The sequence below is a fragment of the Tarenaya hassleriana genome, unplaced genomic scaffold (genome assembly GCF_000463585.1).
Source record: "Tarenaya hassleriana unplaced genomic scaffold, ASM46358v1 Cleome8, whole genome shotgun sequence".
In the NCBI taxonomy this organism is placed as follows: Eukaryota; Viridiplantae; Streptophyta; class Magnoliopsida; order Brassicales; family Cleomaceae; genus Tarenaya; species Tarenaya hassleriana.
The window spans coordinates 2,418,524-2,433,815 of NW_010970490.1; the positions used below are offsets into that span (position 1 = coordinate 2,418,524).

Consider the following 15,292-nt stretch of genomic DNA (forward strand, 5'->3'; position numbering starts at 1 on the left):
ATACCTCGTGAGGTAAAAAAAAAATAACATAAAATGAATATAAAACGCTTAATGGGGCATTCCGAGAATTGAACTCGGGACCTCTCGCACCCTAAGCGAGAATCATACCACTAGACCAAATGCCCTGTTCAACTATTTAGTAATAAAATCCAAAAATTGACTTTCAACGGAAAATTTTGCTTTGTTGCTTTTTCAATTTTCTAATTTGAGAAGAACTTTCAAAATGTTTTAGTGAACGTTGTATGTATACAAAAGAGTTGCTTATGAGCATGGAAAGCAAAACTTGAGTTCCATTATTTCTTTTAATGTAAGGTAAGCCAATGTACGCCAAGAAGCCTGAAGTTGCGGCATCAAGAACGCTACGTACTAAAATATGCTTTACACTCCACAGTCTGTGTGGAATATTCACATCATGGACTTCCCCCGTTATGGTTCAGCCAATGATCGAAGCTCAATGATTCGTGGGATTTTATATCTTTTAATTATAAAATTCAGTTGACTTGATTCACAATCATCAATCCTTCATCCTCACAGCTCATACAATGAACTTTGCTTACTCTCCCAGATAAAAGTATTTCGATCCAAAGATGAAATATGGACCCTAAGGCCTATATAAACCATGTCTTTGTCACAGATATTGAACCATCGAACATCGAACATCTCTCCTTAGATCGAGTTTTAAAGAGACAAGTCTGTTAATGAAAGATGAGTTCGAGACTTGTCTCTGTCACTGTGTACTGTGTTTTGTCATTGGAGTTGTTGCTTTGTGTGAGTGGTCACAGATTTGTGGGTCATGAGAGGAGAAGAGGAAAGTGGGAGGGTAGACTAAACATGGGATTCTATCACGAAACATGTCCTCAGGCTGAGGGAATCGTGAGAGAGATCGTATCGGAGAAAGTCGAAGCAAACCCTAACTTGGCTCCTAAGCTACTGAGGATTCATTACCATGACTGCTTCGTTAGGGTATATCATCATTTCATCTCTCACTCACACTGTTTCAGCTCTCTCTCTCTCTCTCTCTCTCTCTCTCTCTCTCTCTCTCTCCCAAACAAGGCCCGCCATTATAAACCATTGTGTGTTTAAGCTCTTACGAACGTTTAAATCTAACCCTCGTATGCATATAATAAGATCAATATATATATATATATATCATCCATATCTCGGCAAATTCATTATACAGAGATATTGTTTTGGATTGTGAATTAGGGTTGTGATGCGTCGCTATTGTTGGATTCTGTAACGGGAGAAGAAGCGGTGGAGAAAGAGGCGAGACCGAATCTCTCGCTGTCAGGTTATGAAGTAATAGATGAGATCAAATCTCGACTCGAAAATCTTTGCCCTAAAACCGTCTCTTGTGCCGACATCCTCGCCCTGTCCGCTCGAGATGCCGTCTCCTACCAAGTGAGCATGAAGTTACTTCAAAACCTAATCTATATATATATATATATATATTCCATTCACATCTACAAATATATATACACACACACATATATATATATAGACACTAAATGATTGAAGAGTATTGTAGATTTAGTGTTTTATGAGATAATATATCTTAGAACTTAGATTTAGTATTTTATGAACCAACAGTAGGAAGATCCAAACCGTTAGACCATAGATCTTATTACGAAAATCATATCTTATTTCCACGATATCTTGTGATCATATTGACAAGAAAGTAAGTACCGTTGTTATGAAATATGAAATTATAATCTTTATGGTTGTGTAGTACGGACGACCACTGTGGAAAGTATTCACGGGAAGACTTGACGGAAAATTATCGTCGGCGTCAGAGGCCGTCAGAGATTTACCGTCGGCGGCTGCAAATTTCACCTCTCTCCGTCAACTTTTCAACCAAAGCGATCTTGACGCCGTTGACCTCGTCGCTCTTTCAGGTATCCTATATCTTATTTTAGTCAACGGCTTTTGTCAGGTGTTATCCCATTAATTTGGTAATTAAGCTTTATGCTATCCACAAGATACGTGTATTTATTAATTTTTATCAAATATAATTTTGAAATGAAATGAGCAAGAAAATCTTTATAGGGCTCTTGGGGATTATCTCGGCACGTGAATTCCCATGTTAGGAGATGTGTAGACTCACATGCATGTATATGTTAATTCTTTTGAAGAAAATACGTTTTATTCGATTATAGTATTTGGACATTAAGTGTTGACAGTCATCCTTAATTAATCTAATCATGTACCGCTTATTGCATGGTTTTGTTGCACGTGATGACATCTCATTACTAGTTCAATACATGTATATACGCATGAGCTAATTAATACGATTAAAGTGTAAGTATGTTAATCCAAAGGTAACCATTAAAGGTGTTGACAACTAACAAAAATCATTATGTATATATGTATGTATGTATGTATGTATGTATGTATGTATGTATGTATGTATGTATGTATGTATGTATGTATGTATGTATGTATGTATGTATGTATGTATGTATGTATGTATGTATGTATGTATGTATGTTAACACGGTTGTTACACTTTTCTTCAACAGGAGCGCATACCATAGGCTCTGCACATTGCGGAGTATTTGCGAGGAGGATCTTGAACTTCACTGGAGAAGGAGATATCGACCCTTCCCTGAACCCTAACTACGCCTCTTTCCTCAGGTCCAAGTGCGCCGACAGCAAAACCCTAAAACTGAACAGTTCCCAAGTTGTCGGAATGGACCCCACCGGTAATCTCTCCTTCGACGGCGGCTACTTCATATCCCTCCTCCAACACAAAGGCCTTTTCACCTCCGACGCCGCCTTGTTAACGGATTATTCCGCAGCCGCCATTGCTAGGGTTTTCCAAAACACTAACGTGTTTCTTGCTCAGTTCGGGAGATCTATGATCAAGATGAGTTCCATTAAAGTTCTTACACATGATGATGAAGGTGGTGAGATTCGCACGAACTGTCGTGCCAGAAACTGAGAATAAGATTTGCATGACACGCATGCATGCATGCATGGATCGAATCATATAATTATAATCTAATTAAAGAGATTTACGTTCTTATATAACTTTTATATCTACACTTCATTGTTATGTGATGTGTATCCATAAGTGATAATCAATTAAAAGAAAAAAACGGTTTCGTTTCTTCTGCGTATACCTAGAAACGTATATACACATGCCGTATGAAATAACACTTGCATATAGTAAGCTTTGAATCTTGATTAAGGAAATACATATTGCGGAAAGTGGCAACTTTTTCACTGTTTATTCGTATGTTTGGCAATCGAATTATATATATATGTATATATATATATATATATATATGTATATGTATGTGTGTGTATAACACTAAAATGGAAATATAGAAGAGAGACGATACTATAACACGCCCACAAATACCCAATTGTATATAGTTTTATACAAAGATGCTAAGATTTACAATCTATTGACATTTTTTCCTTCACTCTCTTTAAATAACCTCCATCTTCTCATCTTCTGCAACATCCTTGTCCAATCCCGGCAGTTGCAGAGGATCTTCTGATACTTACTGTTCGTAACGACCCTGTTTCTAAATTCATCATAACCTTAAATTTTATTTTATTTTTCCCAATCACAGTTAAATCCAGTTTCTGTTGTTGTAAGAACACTTTTTTTCTGTTCTTCAGGCCACGGCCTTCAAAACAGAGCTTCTCTTGGGCTGCCGAGCAAGTTCATTACAGTGGCTGCAATATGCGATGGTGTCAGGCCGGCCTCCGCCAGTTGATCCACCGGCGATCCATGCTCGATGTATCGGTCCGGAAGCACGATCGGCCTCCACTGTTACGTGCCATACGTAACAAAAATTGCGAATCAGAAACCCGAGAGAGTCCCATAGCCAAAACCATATTGTATAAACCAGAAATGTGCAAAACATATACATATATATATATACCTTGAGTTTTCCATCGAGAAGGCCATCGAGGGCGAGGAACTGTACTACGTGAGATCCGAACCCGCCAATCGAACCTTCTTCGACTGTAATCAGAACCTCGTGAGATTTAGCCAGGCTTCGAATGAGATCACGGTCTAAAGGCTTGCAAAACCTCGCATCTGCCACAGTTATTTTCACATCCCGTTCCTTGAGCATGGATGCAGCCGCTAAACAGTTCTGAACCGCCGAGCCATAGCCCAATAGCGCCACCCTGTCGCCTTCCATCAGTATCCTACCTCTCCCGATCTTGAAAGAAATCAACAAATGGTGTTACTTTTAATATGTTTGATGTGTAGGCGGAAATCCTGTAAGAGGCTCGGGTTCTTTTTTGTAACCAAAGATCCTACCTCGAGAGGAACACCTTTGTTCCCAGGGGGAAGTGGGACACCGATGCCATTTCCTCTCGGGTAACGGAAGCAAGAAGGACGGTCATCTATAGCAGCAGCAGTTGCAACCATGTGGAAAAGCTCGGCTTCATCGGATGGAGCCATCACTACCATGTTCGGGAGACATGCCATGAACGTCACGTCAAAAGCTCCGCAATGAGTCGGACCATCCGCTCCCACGAGTCCAGCCCTGTCCATTGCGAATCTCACGGGCAATTTCTGCAGATCAACGTCATGCACCACCTAGAGAAAAATACGCAGAAAGAAATCCCCACTCAGTTCCGAGCAACACTTAACAGCACGAATTCAGATGAGGTAATCTCGTATCAGCATGTATCTATCGATTTAGAGATATACAACGTTAAATCCTCCGAACTTGCCTGGTCATAAGCCCGTTGCATAAACGATGAGTAGATTGCACAGAAAGGCTTAATGCCTTCGCAAGCCAAACCAGCAGCGAAAGTAACTGCATGTTGTTCCGCTATTCCGACGTCAAAACATCTCGTGGGGAACCGACGTTGGAAGAGATTTAAGCCGGTTCCACCTCCCATGGCAGCATGAATGGCAACTATATCTTTGTCTGCTTCTGCTTCTGCAATCAAAGCCTCCGCGAAATAGGTTGTGTAAGACTGAGTCTTAGCACTTGTTTTGAATTGTTTACCGGTGGCCAGATCGAATTTTACAACTCCTGAAAGAAGAAGGAAGAAAAACGTTAACGATAAGGAACACCGAAATAGGATGTGGTTCTGAAAACTAATCATGAACAAATTCTACACGAGCGATAAAGTGGCAAGGGTTAAGAATGAAGGAAAAAAATTGCATGCCCATAAATCTACTTACCATGGTATTTGTCGTCAGCTCTCTCTGCATAAGGATATCCTCGACCTTTCTCGGTCACGACGTGAATAAGGACCGGTCCTGTTGTTTGGGTACTCTTGACTTCATTCAAGATAGCCACCAGATCATCTATGTTGTGACCATCTACAGGACCGATATAGTATAGACCGAGTTCTTCAAACAGTGTAGCTCCAGACCCACTTATCATTCCACGAGCATACTCGTCAACCTTTGCAGCCAATTGGTGCATCGGCCTACCGAGTTGCTTCGTGACACCCTGTAAGAGATAAAAAGAATGTTTCGAAATTTCTAATAAGATTCACTATTTTGTATTAGAAAATTGGCAATTCTTCCATTACATTATTATAGTACTTGCCTTGGCAACTTCCCTCAACTCGCGGAGAGGTCGGTTAGACTGCAACCGACTAAGAGCACTGCTCAATGCACCAACAGGAGGAGCCGGTCCATCCAAAGTAGCCGTAGGCAACGAGACTTGCTTGTTGTCGTTGAGAATTACAATCATGTCAGAGTCTAAGTATCCGGCATTGTTCATTGCTTCAAAAGCCTGCCCAGCTGTCATCGCACCGTCACCTATAACAGCAACCACATTGTTGTTCCTCCCCTTAAAATCCCTTCCCACAGCCATACCTGTTTACAAGCAGCAGACATAGTATTATATTTTGAAACTGTGTATATATATATATCCAATCTCACATCAGATGACCAAAGGGTTTAACCCGACAAATATATAAGCTAGTATCATAAAACTTTTTACGAAAACCTTCCCCCAAAGGAGAAGGACAACCCCGTAAAGAACCTCAACCCATAGAAAAGAACTCTTCACATTACAGCTCTGTAAAAAGGCAAGAACCAGAAGAATTACCCAAGCCAGCAGAAATGGTAGTGGAACTATGCCCTGTGCCAAAGGAGTCATACTCGCTCTCTGCTCGCTTGGTGAAACCCGAAAGTCCATTGGTCTGCCTTATTGTCTGCATCTTACCTCTTCTCCCAGTCAGAATCTTGTGAGGATAAGACTGCTCAAGACGAGACAACATTGAAGAACGAGTTAGATACTGTTAAAGAATGAGTCTATTAGCAAGATTTCCAAATCACACCCAAGATTTCCAAATCACACCAACCTGGTGACCAACATCCCAAAGAATCTTGTCCTGAGGAGTATTGAATATGTAATGAAGGGCCACGGTTAGCTCAACAACACCGAGGCTAGACCCCAAGTGTCCACCCGTTTTCGAAACATTGAAGATCACATCGGATCTCAACTCATCAGCCAGTTGATTGAGCTCCTGCATCAGACCCAACAACAAAGGAAAGCACAAGCCTTTCAATCGTTGGTGATAGATATCAAAGTGATCCTCTCTCTAACTAACACTACTTGTTTGAAGGAACCGAACAGAGATAAAACCAGTGTTTTGGTCGGTAATGTTACCTTGACAGAGAGATTTTTCATGTGAACTGGATAATTGATTGTGTCCAATAAAGGAGTCGGTGGTCTGTTGGAATAGTATTCACCATTCTCTGCAAGTGAGGCATAAACTCCACCGGGCTTTCTTTTGGACTGCGCAAACCCAAATCAAAGCACAAAAAACAAAAGGGAAAAAAACAAACGAGACCCGTTACTGTCACTTTTCCAATTCAATTCCATGGAATTGGAACCCCAAACACAAAGTCAGTCAAAGAAAAACACATGAAAAGAACCCAAACCCGACAAATTATAGCCCTAATCTCACATGACTGCGACAAGTATGGTGATCACTAACATCAGAAGTTTTTTTTTTCTCCCTGGGTTTAGATTCTTTGGAGTGAATAGGATATTTTATCTGGAATTTGACAAAATGATCAAAACCCAGTGAAAATTTTTCCTCTTTTCTCCTCAAATCAAATGTCCTGTAACAACACCATGTTTCGTTTTCAATCAAAACAGAAAAAGGAGTCGAATTTATATTAATTCCGGCGTAAATGAACTAAACCCATGATCCTATTCACGATTTAGCCTAATGGGTACTCCAAATCTACACAAATCCGAATACTTTTTATGACCTAAAATCGACAGTGAAACCGGAAGAAACCGCCGACAGTTTTTCTCTTTGTAATCAAGAGTAAACCGGAAGAAAACTGAGCAATAAACTGTAAAACCCAGCAATCTGTAAGCCCCCCACTACATATCTTCTCACTGACACTCGGCAGAAGGTTTTCGTCATCTGTAATGACGGTCAAAACCAAAAGAAACAGAAAAAAAAAGAAGACAAAATCATGAGAAACCTTACATGGATGTTGGTGTTTCTCGAGGGCACAGACGGAAGATCTGTAGAGAAGAACGAAGAAGAAGACAGAGAAGTGGATCTGTAGGAATCTGTCGGGGTTCCTCTGCTTATGTAAGAAGGAAGAGCAAAAGCAGATAGAGCCATTTCCGAGAATTTCAACCGCTGGAGAAAACCCAGAGAGAGGTTTGAGCGAGAAAACAGGCCTCGACACTTCTCGAGGAAAGTACCCCCACCCTATTTATAGGAACAAGATTCTTGAAAATAAACAAACAAATGAATAAATGCTTTCAAGAAAGGTAGATCGTTTAATATTTTGATGCAGTCATGTGCATAAACTCCACTCAAATGTGAGCAAAGGTGATGAAGGTCATGGTCATGGTCATGATCATGATGATGGTGGTGGAAGTGGCTGGCAATAATAACTGAGCTCTTGGAAGGAGAGAGAATTAATGGCTGAGAAATAAATACAAGGAAGTCAAATTAGGTGACATTATTGAGAAAAATAATTTATTATTTTTAATATAATTTATCTATTTTATATTATATAATACAGTAATGGTAGTATTCTTTTCTTGTATTTGTTACAGAGAGATTGAGTTGGGTGCAGAGTGAAGCCGATTCTGATTGGACCACGTCACCCAAAAATCCAACTTTTGGATAGATAGATTTACATACACGGTTTCCATATTTATTATATATATACACACACGATTATGTTGAAACATATTACATTAAATCTATTTTTATTTGCTTATAAGTTGGATAAATATTTGAATAAAGAAATAAAAATTTTACACTCTAACCCCATGGTTAGCTTTAGGTATACATTTCAATTATTAGTATAAACATATTAAATTAAATCTATTTTTATTTCTTCGGTCATATATGTTGTTTTATAACATATTTACCACATGTGACTATCCGCAGGCCACAAGTTTAGACCCATTTTGAATACTGACGACCGGAAAACATTTTTTAATATTTTATTTTATTGTGATTTGTTTATCTCTAGTATAATCCAAGTAAAATATCTTAAAAGTTGTCATAAATAATTAATTAATAATGTTTATTTAAGAAAAATATGGAAATCATTAAAATTATTGTGCTAATTTTTACGACCTAATAATTTTTCTTCCACTTTTATATTATATATGAAATTATATTTCTTTAATACTTTGATTGATCGATATTTTTCTTTCACTAAATAAGATTGTCTTGGTTAATTAGGAGAAGTAATCAAAATCGAATCAAACTAAATAATATATAATTTAAAAATTCAAAAACAGTAGAATTTAAAATATAACATGAATCCAAAAAAATGCCAAAAATATAATTTGAGTGTTAACACCCAAATTCTATTTAATAAAGAAATAGATGAAGAATTATCGGATTTCTCATTATTTAATATCAAACATTATAATGTTTATTAGTAGAAAATAAAATAACAAAATATCTTATTTAATCAATATAAATATATAAAATATAAAAATAAAATCAAATATAAATATTACGTAATCTTCTCGATTTTTTCTCGCATCTCTTAATACTATTTTGTTCAAAACTAAATAAATGCTATAAGTTTTCAATTCTTTGGAGTCACAAGGAATCGATTGGAGTCATTATTTTACAATGTGCTTCAAAAGTTGATCTTATTTATATCGTGATAGTAATTCTTCGAAGTTATCGTTTATATTTTTACATAAAATAACTGATTTTAATTACATATCCACACGCACATATATATAAACTTCATTCAAAATATGTATATTTAAACTAGATATGTAAAGTTATAAGACAAAACAAATGATAAAAAAAATCTATATGCGTATAAACTTTGAAATATAGATTTTAGACCAATGGAAACGAAAACATTATAAAAATATATATATCAATGTTCTAAAAAAAAAGTGTTGGTTTTTCTTTCACGTGGAAATGCGAGAAATATTATTATGTTTTCTAAATTCATTTTAATTACGTTTTTGTATGTATTTTAAGATCATTTTCACATCGCTACAAGATATTTTTTCCATTATTTAGATCAGAATTCAAAGTTTTTTTTCTTTATTTTTTCCTTATCTTTTTATTTTTATATTATTTTTCCATTATGCGCATTGAACATACTCCGTTGGTGCTTCGACGAAACCGATGAGTTTTTGGAAGAATATTAGAAATAGTTATTTTGATATATAATTTGTTTTAGCTGAAGCTTAACCAAAAGATTTATTTTATTACATGATATTCACGTTTTCTAATAACATTTTAATTAAATTGTTAGCTATATATGTGGATACGAGATAAGTGGTTATGATTAATGGCGACAAAAGCTAAATGAAGATACTAATCTACGCGTCCACGTGTACAAATAAAATATTTTGTCTTCACATATATATATATATATATTCCTCACGTTGTACGTACGATTAAATTAAAATCTATATAATACCCCTAATACATATCATCAACCACCAAATGAAAACAACAACTTATGAAATTATATCAAATTAATATACAAGTCTTGAAATTCGGATCAATTCCCAACCAAAACTCAGATCGATTTATACGTGAAGGATATTGGTTAGAAATTGTCCTTAATTTCAGAAGTTGAGGGTATTAGTTTGTATGTTTTAACATTTGAAATATTATATTGTTAAATTAAAAATCAACGTATTTATTTAACATATTTTGAAAAGAGGAGACTTGAAACAAAAAAACATCACGATCATCCTCAAACGTTGCACATGAATCTCATTACAAGTCTACAAACACCAGCTCTTGGGAAAATAAATCCACGTGGAAAAAAACATATACAAATTATGAGTATATGACAAAAAAAAAAAAGATAAAACATGAACGATGTAACAAGAGAGATGTGTCCATGATGGCATATCACTCAGTTTGCGTGGTCGCAACAAGACACGACAGCTTGATTAGATACCAATCGCAGCTGTCCAAATTTCATATGTTATGAATAGGAATTTTATATATATATGAAGTCCGCATCGAACTTTTATTGAATCTGTGAAAAATAATGTTACCATTGCGTTTTCCATGCCGAGAAAACAGAAACGACAACACGTCAATTCCATGTTGACCGAGAATTATAAATATATATATATATATATATATATTATGTATGTATGTATGTTAAGTCATTCGATCTGACAGGTCAAGTGATAAAGGCAACCTCAAAATTTGGATTCGATTTTACTGGTTGAGATGGATATAATTTCTAAATCAAAATATTCCATATACAAAGGATGGTCCCGAATCTAGAATAGATATGATCAGACCAAAGATCCGGGAAACCATCGTGGTTATATAAAAAAAAATGTTAAGTCATTGGCATCATTTTTGCATATATAGGCATAGACCAACAATTAGTTTTTATATAAATTACCATTATTGTTGTGTTTATATTGTAATCTTATACGAAATGATATAGTAAATTAGTAATGACATGATCTGATGGTAGTTGAAAACCGTTAGGGGTCCTCTAACAGTAAAAACAAATTCTAATAAATAAAAAATAGTTTCAACAAACTAATCAATTAAAATTTTCATAAATCGATCAACTACCAACTGTCCTCAAACAAAAATAAACTCATAACTAACCGTGTAAAATTATTTTATCTTATCATAAAAACACATATCTGTAATTTTGTTCAGTTGTTACCTCCAGGAAAGATAAAAAGATTTTCCTGTCAAGCTCTATATTATTGCTTGATTTCTTTTTGTATCGTTTTTTTTTTTTTTTTTTTTGTAGCCTTACACCATTTGGCTTCAGCACTCTCAGTGCATTGAAAAAAAACATTAAATTTCACATTCCAAAATGGAAAAAAAAACTTTTATCTCATTTGGCATTTAAGATAATAATAATAATAATAATAATAATAATAATAACAAGTTTCATTCATTCAAAACGGAACAATAACAACGACAGTCGTTTGCCCCGACAACATACTTCGTAAGCTTCCGAGTTTCGGCTCTCTTTATCGATGTTAAAAGACATCATAGTTTGGCCAGAATAATGATACTGAAACAGCTGTTTCGTTTTTTTTTTTTTTTTTTTTGTAGCCTTACACCATTTGGCTTCAGCACTCTCAGTGCATTGAAAAAAAACATTAAATTTCACATTCCAAAATGGAAAAAAAAACTTTTATCTCATTTGGCATTTAAGATAATAATAATAATAATAATAATAATAATAATAACAAGTTTCATTCATTCAAAACGGAACAATAACAACGACAGAGAATAATTACATCAAAGCGTCCGTACGCGTAGTGTATTTTCCCATTTACAGCCAAGTAAAAAGTACATATCGTAGAGATCTCAATGGAAGTTGCGAGTGATCAAACCCTCGAAAATAAGGTAAAGATCTTTGTTTTCTTCTCCGAAAATCTCTTCTGCCTTCCCAAGGGTTTCCTGAAAATATATATATATATATATATAAATCCAATGTGAAAATGAAACCCTAAAATCTTCGAAAGCCATAGGAGATGGAGATGGAGATGGAGAAAAAGAGTCTAACTTCTTTGGTTTGTTTGTGGGCGTTGAGTTCCTTCACGTTACCCAAAAATGCACCAAACTGTTCATAAGACAAACGGCTCCTGCGAGATCAATGAAGGGAATGCCAGGTCATTCTATTGTTGAATTCAAGGACGGTAAAAAGATCAGAGATGTATGTTCAAATTCGAAAAGGCGGCCTTTTTACCCGAATTTGGTATAAAAACCTCAAAAGAGAGTCCGTTGAATTCAAGAACGGTTCAAAATCAGAAATGTGTGTTCGAAAATGCGGTCTTTTTAGCCGAATTTCGTATAAAAACCTTAAAAGAGAGTCCGTTGGATTCAAGAACGGTTCAAAATCGGAAATATATGTTCAGAAAGGCAGTCTTTTTAGCCGAATTCGGTATAAAAACCTTAAAAGAGAGTACGACAAAATTTCAAGTGGCTAATATCGCCGTAAACAACTAGAATAAAGTGTTTTACTACCTGATTCATAGGCAAGAAAGAGAAATTATGTCAAATGGGGTTCAAAGCAAGCAAAGATTTGAGCTTATAGTTCTACCTGACTTGACGGAAGAATTCTTTACCATCAACCCGAGTTCGCCCTGAACACATAAATCAGACAGCCACGTTCAATAACACTACGAGAGCGCAATGGAGAAACACTTGCACAGAAACAGATAAGGAACTAAATGAAAGCATACACCCTTCTGAACAACTACTTAACACCAGACATGAAACAAGAACAGGTTGGTTCTTGGATGTGATTACCCGTGTAAGAACCAGCTTCAGAAAATGAAGATCTGTCATCAAACATGCCTCTCGAGGTAGAGAATGACATGGCATGACGTTTTGGAGACAGAGGCTTTGATGTTCTTGTTGGTGAAGCAGAGGCCGATAATGTCGGTGGAGATCCAGGCGGAGTGAGTCTAGGTGTACTTGTCTTGGATGCTAACGGGAAGCTGGTTGATAAGCCGGGTTTAGGCACTGCAAAAAATCGACGATAAAAGCTTAGTTGTGTTCTTTCGGATTGGAGAATGAAAAGGTTTGGTGCCTCGAAAATTTTTACCATCAGTCTGGTTGTCATTTGAAGCAGACTCAACTGCTTCAGAATCCTGAGAATGGATTGAAGGATCTCTTGAAGGTGGCAATCGAGAATCATCGTCTGAATATCCAAAGAAGTGAGATCATTAAGCATTTAACGTGGAAGATTTCTTGAAACACATGCTAATACACCTCACCATGTTCCTTGCAACAAAAATAACTCCCAAGGGATCAATCTAAAAACTGAATATGACTAATGAACTCGAATCTAATCTACCAAACAATGAGGATTTTACCATTAGGGGTTGGTTTGGCAATGATTTGAGTTGTTCCTGCCTGTTAAAAGCCCGAACAAGAACACGAAAACTTAACAGGATGGTCCCTGAATGGAATTATGAGGCATTCCCATTTGAAGCTATGATCAACCGAAAAGCAAAAACGAGATACCGAAATAGTAGCTTCGTACATTTTCTTCATCCTCACGGAGAGACTGCATAAGCGTCTTTCTGAAACCCTCGAGCTGCACGAATTCGTGAAACGATCACGACATTGGATAATCTTAACTCAGTTTAACGTTATGTCTTGGCCAAACACTCCTCACTGGTTTCATGTGATGTACACAGAAGAATCAATCAAGCTTTGTCATTTAGTCCATATTCTGATGAATAACAGCACTGCAGAAGACTGAAACCATTTCTCTAAGCATGCCCATCGACATAGATACATACATATACTGATATACACATAAATATATATATATATGCACATGCACATGTATACATACATCAGCATGCACATTTTTATATGTATGATCGAAAGAATTAGAAATCAGACAATAACTAATTCTCCCTTTGAAGTTTTCTTTTCTAAAAACTTCTTAATGGGTTAAAGTTTCCGAATTTAATCAAAGTTTCAATTGTTTACATTACAGTTACATCGCATTTTCAGATTGAAACCCAATAATCCAAGAATTTGCTAATCTTAACAAACGCATACGTATAGAGGTATACATACGGATATACGGAATAGTTTTTCAGCTTCAATTTCGAGAAAATGACACTTCAAACCCAAAATCAGAAAGGAAGACGCACAATTCAAAACCTACCTTCGACACATCTCTCTGGAGTTTCCGCGCAGTACTGGACAACGAAGCGTTCTCCCTCAGCAAACTCTCCTGAAAACGAAGAAGAGCGAAAAAGAAAAAAGATCAAATCAAATTCTGAGTTTGATTCGTCGGGGAAGACAACGATCCGGGTCGGACCTTTTCCCTGTCCGACCGAGAGAGCTTCTCGAAGGCATCGGAGAGAGAAGCTTCGAGCGACTCGACCTGAGACTGAAGCTCGGCGATTGCTCTGTCTCTCTCGGCGAGCTTTCCCCGGAGATCCGACGACTCTGCCTCGAGGGCCGAGACACGTGTCGAGAGCGCAATGGACGTGATCTTCCGGGCCATGTCTAGCTGCTCGAATGGATCGGACGGTAGGATTTGGAGCAATTCCTCCGGAAGCTCGAGCTTTGTCGAACCCAAAACCTCACTCGATTCTTCCTCTCCATTATCCGACATTTTCGCATTACTTTTTTTTTTCCCTTTTCCGATTTTTATCGGTTTTCTTTCGAACCCTATGAGATTATACACGTGCGTGACTATGATACGGTATAACCCGGTTAACGGATTTCTTCCTCCCAACCAAATAATGGGTCAAACCGAATTGGTTTAGTATCACCTTTATATTTACATATATATTGGTGTACAGTTTGGATTTCAACTATTAACAAATATTTTTCAAATACAATTTCGCTTTGGTTTAAATTTTATAAAAAAACAAATTATACACATATATATATATATATATATATACAGACACATAAGATTGGTTTGGTATTACAATTTTTCCGGTTAGGTTATGGATTGATGGATTTAATTAATACACATCAAGTAGTGGCCTTTTTTTTTTTTTGATTGGATGAGAGGAAGATATTGGGTATAAGAGAATGTGGTCACGTATATTTTGTCCTTTTTTATTATTTGTATGACATATAATTGTTACGTATATAATGTGTGGCCTTTGGTGACCAAGTTAAAGTAATTTGTGATCTGTATATGGATAGGGACTCTAGGAACCAAGAAGAAGCTCTTGCTCTTATTTGTCTTTTCACACACACACACACACATATATATATATATATAGATAGATAGAGAGAGAGAGAGAGAGAGAGAGAGAGAGAGAGAGGTGATTGCTACTAAGTTTGGGCTTGATTTATAAAAGGTGGATGCTTAATTTTATTATAACGTATCGAGGGGAAAT

The 15,292-nt window shown here is 36.5% G+C and overlaps 3 protein-coding genes and 1 non-coding gene across 4 annotated transcripts; 1 reads left to right on the forward strand and 3 right to left on the reverse strand.

The window, feature by feature from the left end:
- Window positions 1-53: 53 nt before the first annotated feature.
- TRNAP-AGG lies at window positions 54-125 on the reverse strand. Its single transcript has one exon. It is a non-coding gene; the product is annotated as a tRNA-Pro (tRNA).
- Window positions 126-659: 534 nt separating this feature from the next.
- LOC104802564 (peroxidase 24) lies at window positions 660-3,092 on the forward strand. The gene is made up of 4 exons (XM_010526219.1): window positions 660-963; window positions 1,207-1,401; window positions 1,730-1,895; window positions 2,519-3,092. Exons 1-4 carry the CDS (start codon window positions 706-708, stop codon window positions 2,938-2,940), a joined length of 1,041 nt encoding a protein of 346 aa, XP_010524521.1. The 5' UTR covers window positions 660-705; the 3' UTR covers window positions 2,941-3,092.
- Window positions 3,093-3,318: 226 nt separating this feature from the next.
- Window positions 3,319-7,863, reverse strand: LOC104802565 (1-deoxy-D-xylulose-5-phosphate synthase, chloroplastic-like). Its single transcript, XM_010526220.2, has 10 exons — window positions 7,443-7,863; window positions 6,605-6,733; window positions 6,297-6,461; window positions 6,041-6,191; window positions 5,534-5,805; window positions 5,161-5,434; window positions 4,701-5,008; window positions 4,282-4,563; window positions 3,896-4,180; window positions 3,319-3,780 (listed from the first exon to the last, which is right to left on the reverse strand). Exons 1-10 carry the CDS (start codon window positions 7,581-7,583, stop codon window positions 3,640-3,642), a joined length of 2,148 nt encoding a protein of 715 aa, XP_010524522.1. The 5' UTR covers window positions 7,584-7,863; the 3' UTR covers window positions 3,319-3,639.
- Window positions 7,864-11,635: 3,772 nt separating this feature from the next.
- Window positions 11,636-14,580, reverse strand: LOC104802566 (uncharacterized protein At4g15545-like). The gene is made up of 9 exons (XM_010526221.1): window positions 14,251-14,580; window positions 14,095-14,163; window positions 13,456-13,509; window positions 13,286-13,325; window positions 13,015-13,110; window positions 12,717-12,932; window positions 12,508-12,550; window positions 11,971-12,049; window positions 11,636-11,864 (listed from the first exon to the last, which is right to left on the reverse strand). Exons 1-9 carry the CDS (start codon window positions 14,548-14,550, stop codon window positions 11,772-11,774), a joined length of 990 nt encoding a protein of 329 aa, XP_010524523.1. The 5' UTR covers window positions 14,551-14,580; the 3' UTR covers window positions 11,636-11,771.
- Between the last annotated feature and the right edge of the window lie 712 nt (window positions 14,581-15,292).

Coding starts and splice junctions, on each gene's coding strand:
- LOC104802564 (XM_010526219.1), top strand. CDS start 706: ATGAGTTCGAGACTTGTCTCTGTCACTGTGTACTGTGTTTTGTCATTG. Junction 1,402..1,729: donor GAGATGCCGTCTCCTACCAA/GTGAGCATGAAG, acceptor ATGGTTGTGTAG/TACGGACGACCACTGTGGAA. Junction 1,896..2,518: donor TGACCTCGTCGCTCTTTCAG/GTATCCTATATC, acceptor TTTCTTCAACAG/GAGCGCATACCATAGGCTCT.
- LOC104802565 (XM_010526220.2), bottom strand. CDS start 7,583: ATGGCTCTATCTGCTTTTGCTCTTCCTTCTTACATAAGCAGAGGAACC. Junction 6,734..7,442: donor CGAGAAACACCAACATCCAT/GTAAGGTTTCTC, acceptor GGGTTTGCGCAG/TCCAAAAGAAAGCCCGGTGG. Junction 3,781..3,895: donor TTCTCGATGGAAAACTCAAG/GTATATATATAT, acceptor GGCACGTAACAG/TGGAGGCCGATCGTGCTTCC.
- LOC104802566 (XM_010526221.1), bottom strand. CDS start 14,550: ATGTCGGATAATGGAGAGGAAGAATCGAGTGAGGTTTTGGGTTCGACA. Junction 14,164..14,250: donor CTCGGTCGGACAGGGAAAAG/GTCCGACCCGGA, acceptor CTTCGTTTTCAG/GAGAGTTTGCTGAGGGAGAA. Junction 12,050..12,507: donor GAATTCTTCCGTCAAGTCAG/GTAGAACTATAA, acceptor TTGATCTCGCAG/GAGCCGTTTGTCTTATGAAC.